The sequence below is a fragment of the Monocercomonoides exilis genome, assembly GCF_001643675.1.
Source record: "Monocercomonoides exilis strain PA203 chromosome Unknown scaffold48-729018, whole genome shotgun sequence".
Lineage (NCBI taxonomy): Eukaryota > Preaxostyla > Oxymonadida > Polymastigidae > Monocercomonoides > Monocercomonoides exilis.
This window is the reverse complement of record NW_027150593.1, coordinates 310,180-333,133: the sequence shown is the minus strand read 5'-3', so window position 1 is coordinate 333,133 and position 22,954 is coordinate 310,180. Positions and strand designations below refer to the sequence as shown.

General features: G+C 35.6%; 6 protein-coding genes across 6 annotated transcripts; 2 read left to right on the top strand and 4 right to left on the bottom strand.

Moving 5' to 3' along the window:
- Nucleotides 1-3,128: 3,128 nt before the first annotated feature.
- Nucleotides 3,129-4,121, bottom strand: MONOS_12387 (uncharacterized protein; the record flags this gene model as incomplete). The annotated part of the gene is made up of 3 exons (XM_067865004.1): nucleotides 3,129-3,763; nucleotides 3,818-3,865; nucleotides 3,938-4,121. The coding sequence occupies 3 exons, from the start codon at nucleotides 4,119-4,121 to the stop codon at nucleotides 3,129-3,131; spliced, it is 867 nt and encodes a 288-aa protein (XP_067721235.1).
- A 1,745-nt stretch (nucleotides 4,122-5,866) lies between these two features.
- MONOS_12388 (uncharacterized protein) lies at nucleotides 5,867-6,695 on the top strand (the record flags this gene model as incomplete). Its single annotated transcript, XM_067865005.1, has 2 exons — nucleotides 5,867-6,481; nucleotides 6,639-6,695. 2 exons carry the CDS (start codon nucleotides 5,867-5,869, stop codon nucleotides 6,693-6,695), a joined length of 672 nt encoding a protein of 223 aa, XP_067721234.1.
- A 432-nt stretch (nucleotides 6,696-7,127) lies between these two features.
- Nucleotides 7,128-9,356, bottom strand: MONOS_12389 (uncharacterized protein; the record flags this gene model as incomplete). Its single annotated transcript, XM_067865006.1, has 5 exons — nucleotides 7,128-7,374; nucleotides 7,872-7,946; nucleotides 8,451-8,581; nucleotides 8,656-8,913; nucleotides 9,114-9,356. 5 exons carry the CDS (start codon nucleotides 9,354-9,356, stop codon nucleotides 7,128-7,130), a joined length of 954 nt encoding a protein of 317 aa, XP_067721233.1.
- Nucleotides 9,357-9,457: 101 nt separating this feature from the next.
- On the bottom strand, nucleotides 9,458-10,150 carry MONOS_12390 (uncharacterized protein; the record flags this gene model as incomplete). Its single annotated transcript, XM_067865008.1, has 2 exons — nucleotides 9,458-9,818; nucleotides 10,116-10,150. The coding sequence occupies 2 exons, from the start codon at nucleotides 10,148-10,150 to the stop codon at nucleotides 9,458-9,460; spliced, it is 396 nt and encodes a 131-aa protein (XP_067721232.1).
- A 1,337-nt stretch (nucleotides 10,151-11,487) lies between these two features.
- On the bottom strand, nucleotides 11,488-12,097 carry MONOS_12391 (uncharacterized protein). Its single transcript, XM_067865009.1, has one exon. The coding sequence runs from the start codon at nucleotides 12,089-12,091 to the stop codon at nucleotides 11,816-11,818; it is 276 nt and encodes a 91-aa protein (XP_067721231.1). The 5' UTR covers nucleotides 12,092-12,097; the 3' UTR covers nucleotides 11,488-11,815.
- A 1,969-nt stretch (nucleotides 12,098-14,066) lies between these two features.
- Nucleotides 14,067-15,920, top strand: MONOS_12392 (uncharacterized protein; the record flags this gene model as incomplete). The annotated part of the gene is made up of 2 exons (XM_067865010.1): nucleotides 14,067-14,320; nucleotides 14,678-15,920. 2 exons carry the CDS (start codon nucleotides 14,067-14,069, stop codon nucleotides 15,102-15,104), a joined length of 681 nt encoding a protein of 226 aa, XP_067721230.1. The 3' UTR covers nucleotides 15,105-15,920.
- Between the last annotated feature and the right edge of the window lie 7,034 nt (nucleotides 15,921-22,954).

The window sequence follows — 22,954 nt, the reverse complement described above, 5'->3', positions numbered from 1 at the left end:
AGACATGCATTCATTTGTTTTTAAATTTATTGAAATGATAAATAAGCATTACTAAAATAAAACGATTCGAATATGTTAAAATAATTATTTGTTTGTATATGTTTCGTAATTTGAATAACAAAAAAATCATATATACTTGCTTTTCAGTTTCAATTCTTGAAAAGTTCCTTTTCATTTCAATGCTGAATGCAAATAAACGATAATTAAGACTTTGTGTATTTTTTTCATTTAAATAAAATTTGACACAAACACTTGTTTATATAAAAAACGTGTTTTATGCAAAAACAGTGAAATGAGAAAAAAAGGTCAAAAATTTAATTGAAAAAGTTAAAAACAAGTAGAACTTGTACGAATTTATTCACTCATATAGAATAAGATGTGTCAAGGCTTATAAAGATAGATATAAAACAATTTTGATTTATCAAATTCAATGTGACTGAGTCACATCCGATCCTACCAATTCTGGTTCCCATGATCAGATATTAACAATAATTTTTTTAACAAATTCTTATATTTTCTTTTTGTCAATATCAATTATTATAAAAAAAATATCGTTTATTTGACATTTCATAGACTTTTTTTTCAGAATAAAAAAAATTATAAAAATTTCAAGTTTAATGAAAATTTCTTAGTTTGAAATTGAAATTGGTTAATTTATAAATCATATTTGAACTCCTTTTCCTATTTTCACTTAATAATTAAACAATACAAACCAGAATTATTTGTTTTTTAACACATTTTTCGATTTTTCTGAAAATAACAAAATAACAAAAAACAATATCACATAAAGCCTTTTGTTTGATATTTATTATCAAAATATTCAAAATATCAAAAAATGTTCAGGTGAAGAAAATACAACACATAAGAAAACCAAAAAAGTTTAAAATTCTCAATAAAATAAAAAAATGATAAATAAATCGAATATAAAAACGTTATTCACACAAAATGAAATCTAATATCGAACGATTTGAAAATAGTAAGTTGAAAACCACATCACAACTGCAAAAAATACAAGGTTAATAAAAATCCGAACCTAACAAAGGTGGAAGAAATAATTCAACTGTTAATGAAAAAACTGTCTAACGGACAACAACATATCAAAAAATCATCAAGTATTAACTAATTAAAGGTTAATAACGAACAAAACAATAAAATGTGTGATCAAAAACTTTGATCATGAAAATAACAATTTCGACCAAACTGAGATTGAGAAACATTCGATGTGATTAAGTCACTCCAAATAAGATGAACAAAAATTGATTCTTCTCTGTCAGTTCGATGCGACAATGAAAATTCGTCCGAGTTCCAGTTAAGATAATAATATTGGATAGTCCATTGCGACGCGACTTAAAAAAATTCTTCAAGTCTGTCAGTAAAAAATATTGTCAAACAACAGGTTCGATTCCTGATAAGAACACTTTTTTATTCAATTCAAATTTTTTTCTAACAAAAGTTTTGATCAGATTTATTTCGATGAACTTTCTTAAAATACTCATTGAAAACATTTGAATGTGAATAATAATGGAATCGATCATTTAAAACATGATCGATTGTGTCAGACATCGACACGCGTTTTGAACTATGTGTTATTTTATGGCAAAGTTCAGCACCTCATTTGAAATCAATTGGCGAATTGTTTCCTATCCTTTTCCTCATTAAAGATGTTTCTGCATTAGAGTTAACATAATTGGATATTTTTCGTCTGAACAATGAAGCGTTTAATAGTTTGTGTTTTAGTTATGTTGAAATTTTATTTAAGATGAGTTATTCAATTTGAGTTTTTCATTTTTCATTTAATATAATATCAATTTGTGTAATTTTATGAAGATTATAAAATTATTACGCCAGATGTTTTTAAACGGATATTGCGCTTGTTGTTGAAACACATGAAAACATTTATGAAAAATTGTTTTATTGGCATCAAGAAATTCTTTGTTTATTTGAAAACTGTCTTCGATTTGAACAAAAAAAATTGATGGAAGCTTTTTAATAAGTGTTGAATTACCAGATAACAGTGATTATCAAATATTTTCTTTCATTTTCGTCTGTGGTTTTTTATTTTTCCAAATAATTCAATTTTTTATTTATTGCTTTAATAGAAAAGCTGAAAAGCATTTTTTCCCCCTAAAACGAATGTCAATTCATAATAATAAAGAAAGACAATAAAGCTCATCAAGATCCTTTTAATGATTTTTTTCTTCTTTAGTGAAAATTCTGAAATGCCGAACTTTTGATAACATTATGTCATATTCTTCGAAAAGGAAAATTCATTTTTGAAAATGATGTTCATTTTCATCAAAACAAATAATGACTAAAAAAATAATGTTGTTTGTAAGTCATTCAACTATTTCAGTTTCTTTTATCACTTCATAATTAAAAAAAAATCAAAAACAAGTATTTTTTAAACTATTTGTATATAGGCGATATGAACTCATTGTTTCAAAGGGAAAAAAAAATATTTATCTGATAAGAATGCAAAAATAGAAAAAGGAAAAAGAAACTAACTTTAATGATCAAACAAGGAGTAGTGTATTCAATGTTTCTTCACTTTAAGAATGACGCCGATCTCCAACAATTCTTCTCATTTTAGAAAAAACCCTCTCACAAGGCGCTTCGCTGCAAGGACTGGCAATTAAAGACATGCAAATGTTTGCGTAAATTGTGTGAATTTTGCTTCGTGAACCAATGATTGAGTAATATGTGAAAGGATTTACGTAAATAGTTTCCTTTTCAGTTGGATATAGTGATTCATAAAATATCTTCTTGTATTCATCAATATGAATTTTATTTGCTTTGGAAAATATATTTTCTGTGAAAGAATTGAACGAAGATATTATTCTCATACTCCAATTAGATGTTATAGCAGATTCAATATTCGAAGATTATTCCTTCACAGCATCTTCAGTTGTCATTTTGTTACGTGTAACTTGTTCATTTGATCCAATTTCGTAAACATCCAACTCTATTTCCTCATTTGAACTTGATGTGGGTTCTTCGATATCTTCGATATCTTCAATATCCATTCTGGATGAACAATGTTCTTCATTTTCTGTATGCATATCTGAACTTGTTTTATCAGTATTTCTTGTGGAGTAACACATTAAATTCTCACTTGAAGTTGGAAAACATTAAAATTCATCATTTTCTGCTTCCAATTCTGCATCGGTCAATCCAAGCTGATCTTCGAAATCTTCACAAATTAAAAAATCATTCGCTTCATCGTTGTTGTTAATATCTTCAGATGTTAATTCAAATATTCGCAATAATTTATCCAATAGCTCATCATTTTTGTTTGTGATTGAAACTGTGCCTTCTGAAGAATGACTGGAAGTTTCTTCCGTAAATGTGGTTGCAAAGCCGAGTCCATTTTTGTGCGACAAATGGATTCCTTCTGAGAAACGTATTGCTGAGTGAAAAGAAGTGATTGACAATGGGGTTTCAATGCCTTTGGGATCGGAAACAAATGAATTAAACAATGAAGTTGATGTTTGATTTTCATCAATTGAAGTTGGATCAGAGAAATGAACTTGTGGAAATTGCGATTCTTTGCATGCAGATGAATTATCGGTTGATGAAGATGCTTGTTCCTCATCATTATGTTTCAAAGGGTCAAAAACTGTTGATGTTGAAAATACATTGGAATATCTAGAAAATTGAGAACTGTCTTTGGACACATCATCTGAAGGTTCAGTGGTTGTTTGATTAGACTTTGAACTTGAGACAATTTGATTTTGCTCTGCCTCAATATTGAATTTGAACAAAGCTAGTTCAAAATTAAATATCGATGCAAATTCACCTTTTCTGAAATTGTTCAAACCATTTGGAGTTAACGCATACGCTAATGCTATCATGTCGCCTCTTGGTCCTGACAAAAACGAATTGAATAATTCAATCAAAAAATCACAAACACAAATTGAATATTGAAGTTCTTTAAAACTTGGTTGATTGAGAATGACAAAAAACCTTCCCAAAGCTTTCAGTAGTTCTGGAAATGCTCCTCCAAGTTTTGAAGTTTCATTCTCAAAAAAGAAGTGCAATTGCTGCAATGGAAGAAGCAAAATTTCTGTTCTAATAATATCTGAGACTGTGTTTGAATCAAGAAGTTCAGCTTGCAAAATCATCTTTTTGTTGACTCTGATGAAACGACAAATTTGATATAAACAAAGCCATCTTGTTGCAACGAACGTCGGACATTTTGTTTTCAAAATCGAATAAATTCTGGGATTATGAGCGCTTTTTGAAAACTCAACAATTGTTTCCTTCAATGTTTTCAGTGTTTGATTGTTGGAAAAAATTTTCACAATAATCAAATTAGTTAAATGATTCATGCAGTATATAAAAAAAGGACCAAATGCGAATAAATGTTGAGGACCTTCATCCAAAAAAAAGTCTGTTTCTTATTTGTTGCAAGGCTTTTCTTTGCGGAAGAAGTCCATCGCTGCAAAAGCAGTGCACCTCCGATTTGCATATTGTTATTTCGCGGATTATATTCAAGGCCAAGTTTTCATAATCCTTTGATGAGTAACAAGCGGGATATAATTTCCAAAATATTGGTTTGCCAGAAATTGTTAGTGGGACAACAGAAACAGCTGTATATTTCTTACCGGATATTGCTCCTCCGTCAATCATGACACCAACTGGAACATTTTCAATGTGTGAATTTCTCTCTGATTGTATTCTTTTCCTTTCTATTGAAAGCATGTTGGACATTTTTCTTTCAGTTATCAGTGGAAATATTGTTCTTGGAGGAAGAGTGGGATTTTGCTGAGCAATTTGAATTAATAATTGCAAAAAGTTATTCAATTCAGATGAAGATGCTGAACGAAATGATACGTTGCAATGACTGACAAACTGAACAAATGAAGTTGACAAATCTGAAAACTGAATTAACTTTTCTGATGTTTGAATTTGTGTTGATGATGGTTTGCCTTTATCATTATTTTTTTTCTGCATTAAGTGATCTAAACTTTGATTCGAAGTGATCGTGCATTTGTGCGAATCCAAAGAAACATATCCCATTCTTCCAGAAAATCCACAATTGAATCCTTTACGACTGTTTGGACAAAGAAGATATCTGTGACCATCTTTTTTGACACTTCCATCTTGCTGAATAGGAATGAAAGATATCCACAAATTATCTTTATATATTTCCAATGATATTTTTGTTATGAACTTTCCATATTCTTTAGGGTGCCTGTAAACTATTGGTGGAAAATTAAAATTTAAAAACAGAAAAAAATTAAAACCATTTCCTTTCTCAGTTGTTTTGACATATTCCAAAGCAACGAATCCACAACCAATCTTTTGCAATTCGTAACATTTTTTGCAATATGGGTAATTCTTTTTGAAAAGTCGCTACGGATCAAAAATTAATCCCATGAAAGTTAATTAAAAACACTCCGTTACCATAATACAAATAAAAATATTAAACTTTCACAGTGATGTTTGTAGGCTCATAACAAACTTCTTTATGAGAAGAAATACTCTTTTTCAAAAAATTATGTATCATATTTTTTGATCAAAATTTAAAATATCATTTTTTCAATAAAAAAGAGTTTCACTTGATTGAAACACTTAGCAATTGTTGATTCATAAATGGACAAGGTTTGTTTCAATTTTATTTCATCAAAATATTGAGATTCGTTGATAGATAAAATTCTTATTTGATTGAAATATTTCATTGCACACAATGTGCCTGGAATTTCAATAAATGCGTTTATTACTCCCACAAGTTTGATAAAGATGAAAAACATACATATCAAAAGGTTTTCATTCAGCTTTTATTTGAATGTTTTATTTAATAATTCTAATAATATTATTCATTTTCTTAACTTGGCAAATTCGCAGTACTAATAGAGAACCTGACATGAAAGAAATGGCGATCTGGGGAGTCACAACAGATTCGTATGTGGGGGAAGAAGATCTTCTGCTGAGGGTGATGAAATACCAGAGCGAGGCAATATTTCTGTCTTCTGTTGCAGATAGTCACGGAGACAGCAAACAATGTGGGGAGTTCAATGTGCCTTGTCAATCGCTGAATGTTGGAATCCAACACATTGTTCCATCTCAGTACTCACAGCTGTTGATATCAGAAGAAACTATCATCAATGGAGAATGCAGTTCTTTGAATGTGACCATCCGCTCATTACAATCTCCCTCAGCTGCTTTGGTGCGTCTGAACTCTACAATTACATATGATTCTGGAAATCTAATCACAACCTCAGAGAATGTTCGTATCGAAAGCGTTAAGTTTTCCTTTGTCCAATCGTTTTCGTATTCTGGAGATTCTCTAATCCTCGGAGAAAATGGCCAGCCGTCTCTTCCATTTGTTGAATTTTCTTCAGTTAGCCAGTCAGAAATCATTGAATATGTTGTTCTCAATTTAACATTGTTAAACATCGAAAATGGAATTCTTCATGTTGACAACTGCTCAATATCAATGCTTTCATTCCAGAAGCCTTCATTTCTGCTAAATGGAGATGTATTAAATATCACAAATGCGAAATTGGAACAGATTGAATCAACATCAAATGTATTTGAGATTGATCGGAACAAAAAAGTTGTGTTCAATGGAATTGATACAGATGGAGTAAAATTGCATGATGGCAGTATTTTTTCAATGAATGATTCAACTTCAGGATCAATTTCCATTGGAAGCTCCTCATTCGAGAATTGCTCAAGGAATTCACAAATAGCTTCTGTTCTTTTGGCGTCTCTTCCTCTTCTTCTTCCTCTTCTTTTTCTTCTTCCTCTTCTTCTTCCTCTTCTTCTTCCTCTTTTTCTTCTTCCTCTTCATCATCATCTTCTTCTTTTTCTAACTCCTTCTTCTCATTCTCCTTCTTCTCTCAAATTCTCCAAAAATGATCAAATATCATTGAAGAAAGAAGGAAAAGAGAGAAAAAGAAAAAGGTATCGACGAGAAGAAAACGCTGATGAAAATATTGTTTTGGAAATTTGATGGTTGATCATATCCAATATCAACCCAATGATCGAAGCGCATTGTTTAATTTCATCACTTTCCATTCTGTATTTGTTTTATGCAGCGATGAAGAAACAGATGTTGATGAATTATTGTTAAATATGACTTTTACTCCATCGACAATGCTATTTTTTGTGTAACTACATCTCTAACTAAATTGCACAAGCACAATCTGTCCTTCTTTTGTCTCCACCATCGACTGCACATCCTCCTCAGCTGCAGCCTCACCATCCCTTCCAGCAGCCGCACAATGTGGAACAACGTCTACCGCCCTTCTTTCTTCTCTTTCACCAACTGAACAATCTACACATGTAGCTTCATCACAAACCATTCCCACATCACCTTCGATACTGTGTAAAACTCCTACTCCAAGTTGACCAACACCATCTTGTCGCCTTCGCAATCACATAATTCAAAGACTGCTTTAAATGCTGTAACTTGTCAGCTTCATCGCTAACATCCGGAAGCTGCTTCTTCCATAAAGTTATTCAGTAGAAACACCATAAACACAGAGGCATATGCATACATCTTCTCCAACTGTATCCCCTCAAACAACCAAAAGACATTTTAATCTCTTCTTATACACCCCTTCTAACACCATTCAATTATCAGAAAAACTCCAATTCACCTCAAGTTTACTCTTTCCGCACAAATTCCTCAAACAGTTCCATCTCTGCAAAGTCCTTCCGGAACAGTTCTTCCCCATACATCCTCGCACACATCACCGCCTAGTTATTCTTCTGCACCGCTTGCTTCTCCCCCAGCCACATGCACACAAATTCCCCAAACCCCTGCCTCTGAACGCCCACCCCCATTCAAAGATCTTCTGAAATAATGTCTCCGCATCACCCCCGGATCCTCGACAGCTTCCACATTAGCTACGACTGCAAACCTATCTTCAGCAACTTCAACAAACGCTTCATCTGCACGGATGACCTCCGCGAGTGTGGCACCCGAAGCACATGTGCTGATTTACACGTTTCCTGTACCAGCGACCCAGACACTGCACTCATCTAACACTCCCTCGCCATCGACACCGCCTGCAAAGGCACCCCTTTTGCACCAGACACCCCTGACCTCAATCAACAAAGAGAAGTCACAGAGCACTCCGATTCTTCCCTGTCTCTGCTTTCTGTCGTCTGCTCAAGAAGCATGAACGTGCACTACACAACATTCGCACTCCCTTATCCTTTCTTTACCACTGTTGGAACCACCGTTTTCATCCAATCATCCCGCTCCCTCTCTTCGGATCGTTGTGCTGAAACAGCGGAATCCTGTTCACCGCGCTTGCATCTTTTTCTTCTGCCTTTTCCACCTCCTCTGCCTCCTCGTATTCTCAGCCATAACTTCTGTTCCTCCTCCTCATCCTCCTCCTTTCTCCATCCATCTCTCTCGCACCTTTCTCCTCTGCCCTTCCTAACCTGCTCCCTCCAAAGTCCACTTGCACCTCACGCTCTTCCAGCTTCTTAACCTAACCAGGAGTTCATTAAGCAACCTCTTCATACGAACCTTAAATATTCTCTTCTCCTGCTTCTTTTGCCCAAGCGACATCTGCTCCTTTTCTATCACCTTATTGAACAGCGCCTTCTGCTCGCATTTAGTCTTTATGTGCACATTCAACAGCGCAATCAGCATCTTCGTTTCCTTTTCCACCTTGTTCATCTTCTACGGCACACTTGCATCCACTCCTCCTTCACCACCACCGACACCAATACCACCATTGGCCCCAGAGCTGTTCTTCTCTGATCTCTCCTGATCAATGACCTCGTTCCCTCGCTTCCGCCTCCTCCGCCTCCTCCTTCCCCACAGCTGTTTGCTTCGCCCACAACACTTTCCCCACTCCCCACTTTCACAACAACCACCTTATCGCTCGGGTCTGGCTCAACCAACACAGCGCTGACATCCCCGATGCTCGCTGCAAACTTCTCTTTGTGCTTTTTACACAGCCCAACAGCGGAATCAACGAAGCATAAGACAAAATTATTTGTCCACACACAGACATTAACAAAGAAGACGTAGCAAGGAAAACTTCAATTTCCTGCATCGACCCCTTGCTGTACCAACTCACCACCACGCCATGCTGCGTCCATCGATTCTTCGCTTCTCAATCCTCATATAAATCAGTTCCGCCCACTTCTTCATCGTCACCAGCTGCTCCTTCACCTGCTTCACCTGCATCACCTCTGAGTTGTGCTTCTCGCTCAGCTCCGGAATCTTCCTCTGATCCATCCAGATGATATTGGCCTTCTCCTTCATCTGCTCTGTCAGCCCGCTCATCCGCTTCGCCTCCTTGTCCTTTTCCAACTTCTTCTTCTTCTTTTCTTTCTTCCAGCAAATTCAGCACTATCGCTGCAGGCGACAGAACCACATCTTCCATCATCAGCCCCTCTGCCCCACCACCTCCAGCGCCTTCTTCGCAATCTCTCCCACTTCATTCACTGCAACTATCCCCCCTCCTCATTTTGTTGACCAGCTTCATCACTCTGCATGCCTCGTCTTCTTCTTTCTGTTCGCCAGCCATTCAATGGCCGATGAAGCCAGCGATGGATCAGGCGGATTGCAGATTGGCAGGAACGCATCCACATCTACCGCTGTTAATAACAGCTTCTTCGACGACTTCTTTCTCGGTAAATCCTCAAGTGACGGGAGTAAAGCTACAAGAAGAATGAAAAGCATCAAACATTGAACGGACATTGCATGTTCTGTACAGCAGAGCACAGCAAGCCAATATTGAAACCTTGCAGCGTGTGCAACATCAGCAGCGACAGGAGCAGTGACAGCTTCATAACCATGCAGCTTTTGCAGCTCAGCTGCTTTCTTCACAACTATCCTCAGCCGCCTAACGATTTCATTCAACCATGCCACTTCAAGCGTTTATGAATCCTCCATCTTCGAGGCATCCGAAGGGTAAAATGCACGTACAGACGAAGATGCTAATATCCGTACATCCTCTGTCACCTTCTTCTCTTCTTTTATTGGACTCCTGAATGTAAAGAAGATCTGCGTGCTACTCCACTCGAAGAAGACGAAGTAAAAAGGAGCTGAGAAAAGAGACAACTGAATCGCTTCCGCTCCCGCAAGAAGCTTTTTGATGCAACTCATCACACAAAATTGCAGCTGCTTTCGAGTCACAAACACAAAGTCCATGATCAAATTATAAACGTCAATCATTTCCGAAATCTCATCTATTCTAATTTGATGGAAAAAAAGGAAAAGAATTTCTTTTGGAAGGGAATTGAAATGAGAAGAAAAAGATAAACAAAAAAGAAAATGAAAAGTTGAAAACTATTTAAGATATGATTCATGATTTGATTCAAAACATGAGATACCATTTCTTTTTTGAATTTTTATAAAAGTTCATTTAATTTTGAGATATGACATGTTATTCTTCATTTATTTTTAATAACATTAACAATTGCTCAATATTAACAACTTTTTGTATTTCTTTTAATTTCAATGAGGAAAGAATAGATGAAAATTTCCTATTTAATAATTTCTTTTCAAAATAATCAAATTAAAACAAGTTAAAATCTATCTGTTATTTATCATAGGAAAATAATTAATGTGGAGCCTCAATTCAAAAAAATAAAACGTTTATATGAACAGTTGAAATGAAAACAAAGAAATATGAACAAAATATTAAGTTGCTACAAAAAACAAGAAAAACAATATTTAATAACATTGATATGATTTGACAGAGAAAATATTATATGAAATCTGTTTTATTGAAACGAAATATTCGGAGATAGGGTAGCAAAACTGATAAGAATAATACTCAGCAATATATGATGGTAACGGAATGATCAACATTTTTTGATCATTTTTGATCTTCTTTTCAGATCAGTTAAACGTTTGCGACTTTTCATAAAGAATTACCCATATGCTTTTTTCTTCAAAATGTATAGAATAATTCTGTTTAACAATTAAATGCGATATAAACCACATACAATTGAAAGATCGTTCAGGGATAATTGAAGTTCAGGTGGTAAACTGTTCAATAGCTCAGGATCCATTTAAATAATAAATTTTTCTGTTGCCCAGACTCTCCACTGGAAAAAATTGTCATCAAATTTCCATAACTGACTGATCTTGTCAATAAACCATCACTTTTATAATGATCATTTTTATTTCAACAACATCGAAAAAGCAAATAAAAAAAAGATCCAATAACATTAAAATAAACATTTTGCATTAATTATTTAATTATTTATTTTCCATATTTTTTTTGCTTTTTCATAGGATGAGATTTGAGTGACAAAAATGTTTTATTAAGTCGGTCATTTTAACTTTTTGTTTCAAAAAATGTCACAAGTCGCAGAGGATTAATATTGGAATGTGGAATGCTGATGCTGTGGCTTAAAACGTTCAGTATGAAATATTGGCTTCACAGCCAGCAAGTCTTTGATCTGGGTCCTAAAATAATAAAAATTTTAAATAATTTTTTGAATATAAAAATTTCAAATTTTTTTTCCACATAGTTATGAAAAACAAAAATATCAAGAAGTCGATTTATTTTGTTTTTATTTTAAGCCTTTTTACAAATCAAAAAAGCAAAAATAAGTTTCAAAAAAATAGGGTTGAGATAAAATTTTGAGGTCAAGTTAAAATTTGCACCCTATATAAATATTGAAGAGGGGAGGGGGGATATTAGTATCACAATTGGAAAAGAAGTTTTCATACACAATATCCAGATCCGCTTAATGAAAGCAAAGCCATTTCCACTTCTTTTCAAGTCTCCTCATTTCCCTCTTTCTTTGAGGCAGCTTTCAGAAGGCAGGGCAAACAAATTGAAAGCGATATTGAAAGATTAGTAGCGCAAAGAAAAACAAAACATTCTCAAAGATCAATCAGTAGATTTTCGTTCATTTTTTCTTTTTTCTTGACTTCATTTTTAATCATTTTTTCAAATCTTTCTTTCAGCAAAGATCTTTCAAAGTCAGAAACCCAAATTCCTTTCAATGTTGCGTAATATCCAATGCACTTCAGCAGCAAAATTGCATTTTCCATCGAAATTTTCTTTTTTTCAATCATTGCAAGAATTTCATTAAACAGCTCTGTCTTATAAATGAATTTAAATTCATGCCCATTCATTTCATCAAGTATTTCATTCATTTCTTCGATTTTCTTTCTTTGTTCATCTTCATTGCTATGCTCCAGTTCACAAAACAGTTCTTAAAAAAATTATCAAAAAATGCAATAAATAAGAATTTTGTGAAACATTGAACACAAACCTGTGAACTTTTTTTGTTCTGTCTGTCTCCTATATGCATATTCTTTTTTTTACTGAATGAAGAAAGCAATGTGATTTTGATATTCACAAAGAAAGCTCAAATGATTGGATTGAAGAAAACAGATGAAAAATGAAAACTCACAAAAGCAAAAAAAAAATAAATTCATTCAAACTCTTCCATCTTTCGATAACATTTTCGACTTATAATTTCAAAGAAAAAGAACGCTTTGTTCTTTCTGTTTGTTGTTATGGATGTTTTGATCAAAGTTTTTTTCAAAAGGAATACTCATTAACAAAATGAGAGTTCAATTAATAAACATTTTTTACAGAATTGGAAGCATTATTTCCAATGATGGCAACTGGAAATGGTGGAAACGAAATAATTCTGAAATTCTATCTGATGAATTAATGTGATTCGTTGTCCAAGGGATAATAACGATTTTCATTTTGAATGGAAAAATCTGAATGTATGTATTTTATATTGTTCTATTGATTGCAAAGATATTTCCGTCTGTATCCTTTCCAAAGTGCAGGAATCCGAATTATTGTTGAAATGGCCAATCCCCGCTTTGTGGAGCAATACGATGAGAATGGAGCTGATTATTATATATCCATTGGGAAATAAAGGAAGTTACGCAAGATACATGATTTTCGGAAATTTTATTGGATGCAAGAGGTGAAAACAAATTCAGAATACATTTTATTGAATGAAGATGAAAAGATGGACTTCTGTGAAAAAGGAAGGACAAACAAATTTGGATGGCATTTTGAAAAATGATTGGCCTATGTTTATCTTGTGTTGCGGCTTCAATAAGAAATGATTTTTAAAGAATGGAAAATTTCATCAGATTCTGTTTTCAACCGAACATATTTTGTGGACTGTTGAGTTCACCCTGCTCCTCAGAGGCTTGGGCGTCAACAAGACGAATGAAGTGTCACTGCATTCTTTAATCTTCTGGAGAGTTTATGTGATCATTGAAGCAGTGACATTTTTTTAATGAGAAGGTGCTTTCACGCGCCAAGTTACAAATGCAATGAGACGGGGAATTCAATTGTTTGTTGGCGGAAGACACCAACTGTTGCGTAAGAAAAGCAAAAGAATGCTTCGATCAGATGCAGGACAAGGGAGACATGTGTTGCGATATGGGAACTTTGTAGGAAACAAATGAAAACGAAAGAAAAAGGAAAGAAAGGAAAGAAATGAGAGAAAGGCGAAGAAGAAGAAGAAGAAGAAGAAGAAGAAGAAAATTTATATGTTGTAGAAATGAAGAAAGAAAAGAAATTGAAGAGAAGGAACAGGAATAAAAAGAAGAGAATCATTGATATTAATAGAAGAATTATCAATTGAAGAAAAAGAAAGAGAAGATTGAGCCAACATGTTCATTACAATTGAAACATCTCATTCTTCCCCCAAAAGAGACGAAACATTCTTCGAAGAAGACAATTTCGATAAGGACATCGACTTCTTTCCTCGAATTGCAGAAAACTCAGTTTTTAACAAAAATTAAAATGGAAACAACAGAAAATGCACAAAGAAACTAAAAGAAATTTCATTTTTAATCTGCATCCCTGATATTCCCACTTTCCTATCAGAGAAATTCTGAGAAATTTGAAACGTTTCTCCAAAGAAGATAAATGTTGTAGCGCCTTTTGGAGATGATCATAATCAAATATCTCATTCTTCTTCTTCTTCTTCAACTGAAGCAGCATATTAGTTTGCTTCATAGCTGTTTGTGCAACATATAAGAGAAGAGAAGAATTTTGCAGGATGAAAAGCCATCGTTATCTTCATCGAAGCCTGCAATTGACCCTTCAGATGCCTTGACTGTTGCATTGTCACACACGTAAGCAGCTGCGATGGATAACATGGAGAGACAACTGGGGATTGTGGTGCCTGAGGAGGCTGAATTGTATGCACAGCACATACTGCTGTCGCCGCAGACGCTGCGTGGATATGTTGTGGCTCGGCGGGGGGTGCTGTATGTGGGTGTTGTGTGCGAGTACAATGTGGCGCTTTCGGCGATGCTTTCTGTTCCGCTGGTGGCTCAGCTTCCGTCGCTTTCAGCGTCGGTGGGCACGAAGTTGGTGATCAGCAGATCTTTGGAGTGGATGTGTGAATGCGTTCCGGTCGATCTACGATCTGTTTGACCCGTCGCCACAGATATGGCGATCACAACAGTCGAGGCGTGTGGTGGTGAATCTGGACGATGAAGTGATGGAGCGAGGGGTTGCAGTGTGAAAAGTGAGAGAGATTGTGGAAAAGGGGTTATCGGCAGCGGGGCTGAAGATGGAAGATGTGGTTCTGTCGTGAGCAGCGATGGCGCTGGCGGCTCTGGAGGAGCGGGAAGAAGCAGAGGAAGGAGAAAGGGGATGCAAAGAGGGAGACAAAGAGGGAGGATAAAAAGGAGAAGAAGATGGAAGGAGAAAGGGAGGTGATGGGAATGAGGAGAAAGGCGGGTGTCCGACAGCGCACGGAGAGTTTGTGGAGAGAATCAAGGAGAACCAGATGAAGCTGGAAGAAGCGATGGCTCTGTGGTTGTGGAGGCGCTTGGGCTGAATCGGCTGAGGTTTGTGAAGGCCGATGCTGATGTGGGTGTAAGCAAGCAGCATCCAATGAAACCTGAAGTGTGCAGTTCTTCTCCATCCAATAGCATTCAACAGGAGATATCAAGAGCAGAAGAAGAAGCAGCAGATGGGTCTTTGGGAATAACTTCAGATGGAAGTTCAGATGGAGAAAAGAAAGATGAGGAACAAATGCATACATCGAAGAATGATTTGACTATGTTTGAGGAGTCAGAGATTGAGAGAAATTCAATTGATATTGAGAAGGAAGAGGAGGAGGAAGAAGAAGAGAAAGTTGATGGAGACATGAAGTTTATTTTTAAGAAATATTAAGAACAAAAGCAAAAAGAGGAAATAATACATGAGGTTTTGGAGAAGTGGACACGGAAGCTGTTGCTTCAGCTTCACATAAAAAAGGTATATTTTCACAAACATAGTCGAAGAAGAAGGAATAGGAAGAGAGGATGAGGAAGAAAATGAAGAAAATGAAGAAAATGAAGAGATGAAATTTCTCATGAATTTTCATTTGAAAAAAAAAGGAGATATGAATTGGAAGCCAACTGTTACACTCAGCATTATCAGCTGTATTGCTGTTTCACAGTCTTGGTGTTGGAGTTGTTGATCCACATTTCCGAATGGGGATTGGGAAATATCACTTCCGTAAAAAAACGCATCATTTCCTCTTCCATTAGTTGTAGTGATGCCATCGAAGAAACAGAAAGTGATGAATTTAACTCCATTCACCATGAATATGGTGGAAGGAAGCAAATTGCAGCTCCTCCGTAATTGGCAGAGGCAGTTAATTTATTATTGATGAATTGACAATCATTGATAGAAAACTGGCTTGGTTTGTTTCCTGGAGGATTATAAAATGTTAGAGAACCAGCAGAATCACCACCAGAATTTGAGATGCACTTGCATTTGGTGAATAAGAATTGACCATTTGACGGAAAACCGCCAACATTAAAATACCAGCCAGTTCCACACCAATTTGTTATTGAACAACTTTCTACTCTGTTTTCTGAGAATGAATAATTTGTTGAGTGAATTGAAAGGGATGAGTGAAGGGAGAAAGAGGGGATTGTATTGATGTTGATGTTGGTGGAAGTGGAACAATACGAAGAAGAGGTTGAGATGAGAGAATTGAATGAGAGAGAGGGAAGGGATGGAAGAGATGGATGGGATTGGGGAGATGAGATGTTGGAGAAGAAGGCGTTTGAGAGATGGAGATTGAGGTGAATTTGGAGGTGGGAATGGGATTGGTGATGGATATGGAGAGGGGAAGGAGAAAAAAGGAAGGAATTGTGAAGGGAGATGAATGAGGAGAAAGAGAAATGGGAGATGGAGAAGGAGGCAGGGATTTGGGGATTTGCATCTGGGAGGAGATAATATGGGATGAAGAAGAGGGGGAAGGAGAGGAAGAAGAAAAAAGAAAATCAAGTTTGTCAGCTTCCACGCTTCATTTCGTACACTTTTGCAGTTATTTGTGTTTTACAAAATGAAACTGTTCGGAGCATTTCACTTTTCCTCTTAACATTTTTATCCTAATGAAAATCGTATCTTCTGTGTTTTCTAAAACAAACATAAAAATATTAGCGAAATAAACCTTAAACTCTCGAAATTTTTCTTTTTTTTGTCTTTGAAGCTCATTTTGGTGTTATTTAGTCATATTTCCAACTAAAAACTAAAAGATCAAAATTGTTATAAAAATTGGGTTAAAAATACTTAAAAAAACAACACCAAATGAACCAATTAGTGATTTAGAAAGATAAAATATATTTTTTTAAATACATTTTCAAGATGGATTTCAGCGTCAATTTGAATAAACGTGCTATATTTAGAATATTCCAACTTCATTTTAAATAAACTAACTTTATTTGAATTAAATGGATTGATTTGAATTGAAGAAGTCTATTTAAATTTCATCCATTGATTTGTAACTTATGATTTGTCATTATAAACTACCAAAAAAGGAGAGAAAAGATATTTCAATTTGAAATAACGATTTTATAAGGGTGCTGAACAAACAAAGGCATATGATAACTTCACGTAGTCGTTGAAATGTTCACAAATTATTAAACATTAATAAAACGTGATTGAATAGAATAAATAAAACACGATTGGAATCGAATTTTTGGTTTTTAATCTTATATTTTTTTTGAAAAAAAACCAATTCTGAAGTTAAATATTGTGGGAGCGATCAATTTTTGAAATATGGGGCATAATTTTTTCATTTATGAAAAAAACCATGTTTTGTTCCAAACTTATTCTGCATTCTAGTCATAATGTTTATAGTCCAATGAAACAAAAAAAGGAATTGAAAACCATTCCATAATAAATGTTTATTTTGAGTTTTAGAAACAATTCAATATAAAAAGAAATATTTGGAAAAGGAATCAAAAATGAGCGACAAAGATTAATATTTGTATTTGCAAAAATGAATGATATGATAATAAACATAATCGAATTGTCCGAGTGACATTTGAAGGTTAGTATTTATGAGCGATATTTTGTTCGAATAAGTTATTGTTGAATAAAGAAAAATTAATCATTCAAACGGAAATTGAAAGTCGAAGCGATAACCATGGGAGATTCAGAATTCAATATTTTTTTTCAGGAAATGAAAAGAAGAAAAACCACCAGTTTTGCTTTTTTGTCTTTCTTCATCTCCTTTTTTTTCTTTATTATATGTTAAACGAATATTTTCAGAAAGAGTACTGCTGTAATCCGAAGCCAGTGGAGATAATAGCTTTCTTCAGATATGTAAGAAAAGATGACATTGCAGAAGTTGGAAGATGAAATAACGAAAAGTATATTGAAAGAATGAAAAGTGGCATGTGTGGTGGAATCTGCATTGGATAAGAATTGGCGAGCAACGATACGGAAAATGAATGGGTTGGAGGAAAGAGAGATGAAAAGATCGTCTTCGTTGAATTCGATGGAATTTGAGATGAAAAACAGAAGCTTTTCTGGTTGGAGTTCGTGTTCTTCTACATCTTTCTCGTCTATTCGTTAATATTCCATTTCGTATTCTTCGTCATTTAGAACAGGCTTACTGCGGAAGTCTCTTGACATTGGGGCGATGATGCAGATTCCAAAGTCAGTGACATCATTTCCACTCCTTCTCTTGCATAATCATCATCGTCGTCTCCAACAGTGTCATCGTCTTCATCTTCTTCTATAGCCTCCTCCTCTTCTGATCCATCGATCTTCTTCAATGTGGTTCATTTTTATCTCCTTTCAGTTAATTTCGCTTCGGTCGAAAAGGCAATTATTCATTCAAATTAAGAGGCACCAGCTGGAGACGATCTTTTCAAAATAGTTCAAAGTGACTCTATCAAGCAAATCTTTCACGCCCACCACACATTGGTCTGCTCCATCATCAGCTTCTTTGTTGTTGTTGTTTGGCAAGCATAATGCGAGGCTCCAACCAAAGTCTCCTTCCTCTTCCTCTTCCTCTTCCTCTTCCTCTTCCTCTTCCTCTTCCTCTTCCTCTTCCTCTTCATCCTATTCTTCTTCTTCTCTCCCCTTCCTGCGACAGGCCATCTTCTTCGACATCCACTCAGCAGCGGTACCGCTGAAACTCTTGAATCTCTCTTTCTTGCTCTGCTCTGCTTTTCAGATCATGTTTCAGTTGTAGCCTCGCTCCGCACTCGTCTCATTGCGCATCTCATCCTTCTTGCAAACGAAGTTGCCTCCTTATTTTGAGCTATTGAGATAATCCGCTCAGCAGACTCGCTCTATTCTCAGATCTCTGCTTTTGGCACCGAGAATAGCAATAGCAATTTTGATGGCAATAGAAATCCTTATGCAAGTGATGATAAAAGTTAATCAAGATATTCTGCAAATAGCAGGAAAGGCAACAACAACAACAATGCAAGCAGAGGAGGGGAACATGAGGAGGAATGTGGGATGAACAATACAGCTTCTATTCGCAATCTTCTGTTTCTTCTTGGCAAATTAGAGCCATTTTGTTCCAGAGAACAGCAAGATTTTTGTGAGAATTGGACAATCACACAGAATAACCAGACATGAGCAACAATGAATTCTCATCGGCAACCGTGTTGTATTAGGTGGTATGTATTTTTTTATTTATTTGTTTTGAATTGAAAGTGACAAGAATTTTGATGTTTGTCTACTCATATTCTTTATGATCCTTTCAAATATATAAATACGATCTACCTTTTTAATTTTAAAACAATTAACATTCTTTTTTTTAACTTCTCTTTCTCCAGGAATCTATCCACCCCGGACCTTCTCTCCATAGAACGCACCTTTCTTTCATCTGCTCTCATACGCCACCTCGTCCTCTTCTTCATCGTTCACTCAATCTGATCTGCAGAAGACAAAGTTTCTGTGTATATCTTTTTGCTCTTGTCATTCTTCGTCCGCCTCTTCAGCCTCGTCTCTATCGTATTCACTGTTCTGGACCCTCTTCTCAGTGCTTGCGCTCCAACTTTCCCAACTTGCAATTTTTATTAAAATGCTTTTAGTATGATTTATTAAATTATATATGAAATATCATTATAATTATCTTTATTGTCTTTGAATTCTTTCAACAATATGAAAACATTTTGTTTTATTTTTATTTATAATTGTTGTTCTTTTAAATTTTCTCATTATTTTTTTTAGAAATCAACCTCTTCTCTCTTATGACACTGCCTTCTTTTTCTTATCATCATCTGTTTTATCTCACTTTCATTAAACTTCATCATTATTTTCTTTTTCTTTTTCTTAATCATCTCGCTGACATTTATCTCGCAACTCCCCTCACTTCTCTACTCCAGCATGGCAATCATTATCTTCCTCAACTTTCTCATTTGAAAGCAGCTTGTGCCCTCGTCTTGATGATTGTGCAACTGATGAAAATTTTTCAATGCATGTCCATATTAAAGCAATCACCACATTGTTCAATGCTGAAGAGGAATAGTTCCTGATTATACCTCTAATAACTACATTGCGAAGATCCTACCAATTGAAATGCTCGAAATGATTTGGTTAATCAAACAAGCAAATGGAGAAAATGAGAGCAGCCAATGCAACTATTGCCAGAGACGATGATATGAAAAGAACTTCAAAAACAAAACCAAAATGTACTGCTATTCATGCAAAGAGTTCATAACAATCTATGCCTTTTTCATCTTCAACAGGCTCTCTCGTTAAGCTCTCCTCCCCGCTCACAAGAGATGCGTGTTGTGAATAAAATTGATGAGGAAGATGTGTCTTTTAGACAAAGCTGAATTTGGAGGAAGGATTCTGCTATGGAACCTAAGCATGCTCAACTCTCTTGAAGAATTGAAAAGGTCAGCCAGATTGGATAGGGATTATCCGGTTTCTTTCTTTTTTGATATAACAGCGAGAATGTTGGCATCCTGTAGCAGATGTGTGAATAGATGGTGTCTTCATTCGAAGAAGCGTCACAGTTGTTCATTTCTCCAATAACGATGCTTTAACACTTTGATGAAGCAAAAAAAAAAAAAAAAAAGTAAAAAGAAGAAGAAGAAGAAGAAGAAGAAGAAAGAAGAACTGGAGCAGGAATACAACAGCAGAAACAATTCTGTTAATTCTTCGAATGCATCTTATTCAGGGAAAAATGGAAGACGGAAACAAGATGAATGTTAGAAGAGAAGGAAAAGAGAAAAAGAAAAAGAAATAGAAAGGAGTCAAGAAGTCAAAGCACCTGGTTTCGGTAAAGAATATACTTAAAATGAAAAATAATGTGATCGTGATGCAAAGCAAGCGGCTGTTCGTGTGGCGCTCCATCATCTTCTCCGTCCGTTGTGACATATTCGACTAAACATGCATCGAATTCATCGTCAAAAGCACCATCTTCTGCAAACTCATCACAATTGATACCAGCTGTGTGGCGAATGTGTGGAAGGTGGTGGCAGGGTAGATGGCTTTCAACTTTACTTTTCAGCTCTTCAACTCTCACTCTGTACTTATCTGGAATAGAGTGAGAGACAGCTTGTCTGTTACAACTGCGGAAGTAGAGAGTTATATCAAACAACAACGATGGGATCAACTTTGAAAATGCATACGCCCCATCTCACCCACTGACAGGCGATTGTGATATGGTGAATGCGATCATCCCTTCAAACTTGCGGCTCGTTTTCACAGTCGGTTGGAGGAGCAACGAACACTGTGTTGAAAAGCCTCAGCTGCCTCTAGAGTCGAATATCCACCTTTCGTTTAACTCTGCGAAAAAGTCTATGCAGCCCAACGTCCTCATTTTTGATTCAACGTTTGCATTTCAAAGCTCGAAGGAGGAAGTGGAAAGGGAGTAGAGACAGTATACGCTAAACCTGACGGAAACAAAGAATGAGAAAAAGCAGAATGGCTTCTTCTCTTTCGAGGTTGTGCGTTATACAGCTGGTTATTCACAGCTTGTTATTCCCTCTTTTTCTACCAAACCGTCTCAGTTATCGATAAATGTGTGCTCGTCCACCAAAGTCCCAAAGCACATATTCTTATGTCCAATCACAAATGGAATGTAAAAAAGAGATGTGGCAATTGAATCGAAAAGCTTTACACCTCTTTTTGAAACAGCATCTGCTGAAGGATTAGTTGTGTTGCAGCACTTAGGCAACAGCTTTGTTAAAAACAGCTTTTGATCTCTTGTTAACATCTGAAGAAGCATATGAATAAGAAGACGATGGAGGAGAGGAGAAAATGAGAAAGAATGAAATTAAATAGACAGCAATGAAGATGCTTGCATAATTGGAGGAAGCTGAACAGGAAATTGAGGAACAACAGTAGATGAGGATAGCAGAAGACAGCAACAATGAACACGACACAGCCTATGCATTGTTTTCTGGGAAAGGGCAATAGCTTCTTCTTTCTGAAGAGAACGAGACGGACAAAAAAGGAGAGAAGGACAATGATGAACCAAATAGATTTGATTTGCTTGATTTACAGAATTTAACGAAATTCCTCCCTTCGACTCATGCATCATTTTACACAGTAGCTGGCTCACTTCTTCAAACAGACAAAACTGCTCTTTCATACAAATTTCGGAGTGAATAAGGATTCATCTTCTTTATATTCTGCGCTTCCGTCAACAATACAGCCACACGACTCATTTTTTCATCTTCCCAGCCTTCAAAATAAGCACAGAACACACAATACACATTGACACATCCTATTTTTGCAGCTGAAGAAGAGAGCACGATGCATCACGAACTTTATCATCCGATCTTTGCGTATCTATCGAGACGTGCACTTCACGTTCGTTGCAGATGGCAATATCCGCTTTTGTAATGCTCTTCAGTCTCAGCTGCTGATTGACATTTGTTCTCGACCGAAGAGAGGAGAAGGGATTATTTCTTTGTTCGAGATTCCTGTCCAGGAATTAGACAGAAAGGCAATTTGACTAAAGAGGAAATTTTTTCTAATGGCATTGTTATCGTGTTCAAGTTGATAACTTCTGCTTCTCATCAAAAAAGCCGTAAGCTTAAATCGAAATTCTGTGCCTTGGATTATCCCAGAATTCTTCATTTTTCTTGTTCGTTCAAATTTGCCTTTCGTGTTCGCAAATGATTCATCGTATTGAAAAGCCCTTCCTGTACCTCTTCTGCTCATTCTGCATCCGCTTCTTCTGGTTGCCTGTTCTTCAAAAGGCGATATGATGTTGTTTGAAGAATTTGAGCTTCTTAACAGCAACTCTTCTTTGTACCAGGCACTTCAGCAATCATGCTCTCTTTTAATCTCTTTTCCTTTCCTTTTTCTGACTCTTCTCTTTTATCTGCCTTTCTTGCTCTCAGTTTGGGGGAATTGCTGTAACTATCATATCTGTCAATTACTGCAACATCTTCTCTTTAAACGAATGCTTATCCAGCATTATATCTTCTTCTTCTCTTTCATTGTTATCCTTCTCTATTTCATCTGAAGCGAATAATATGAAGCAGCAGAAGATATGTGAGAAGGGAATAGTGCAGCAAATGATTAATTTCAACTGGAGCTTAAGCTGGAACTGGAGGATCAACGTGACTGAAGGAAATCTTAAGAAAAGTTCGAAAAGACTGGATTGTTACGGATGGAGAAGAAAAGGAAAAATAAAGAGTAAGTTTTTGTACTCAAAAAAGATATTTTTTTTTTCTCTTACAACAGCATCATTGACAGATACAAGCTTTCTTTATTGTTTTATCACACTTTTTTGAAACCATAAGCAAAAATATGGAAAA

Bases quoted from the DNA above. Each gene is read 5' to 3' on its own strand.
- MONOS_12391 (XM_067865009.1), bottom strand. From the start codon at position 12,091: ATGAATGAAATACTTGATGAAATGAATGGGCATGAATTTAAATTCATT.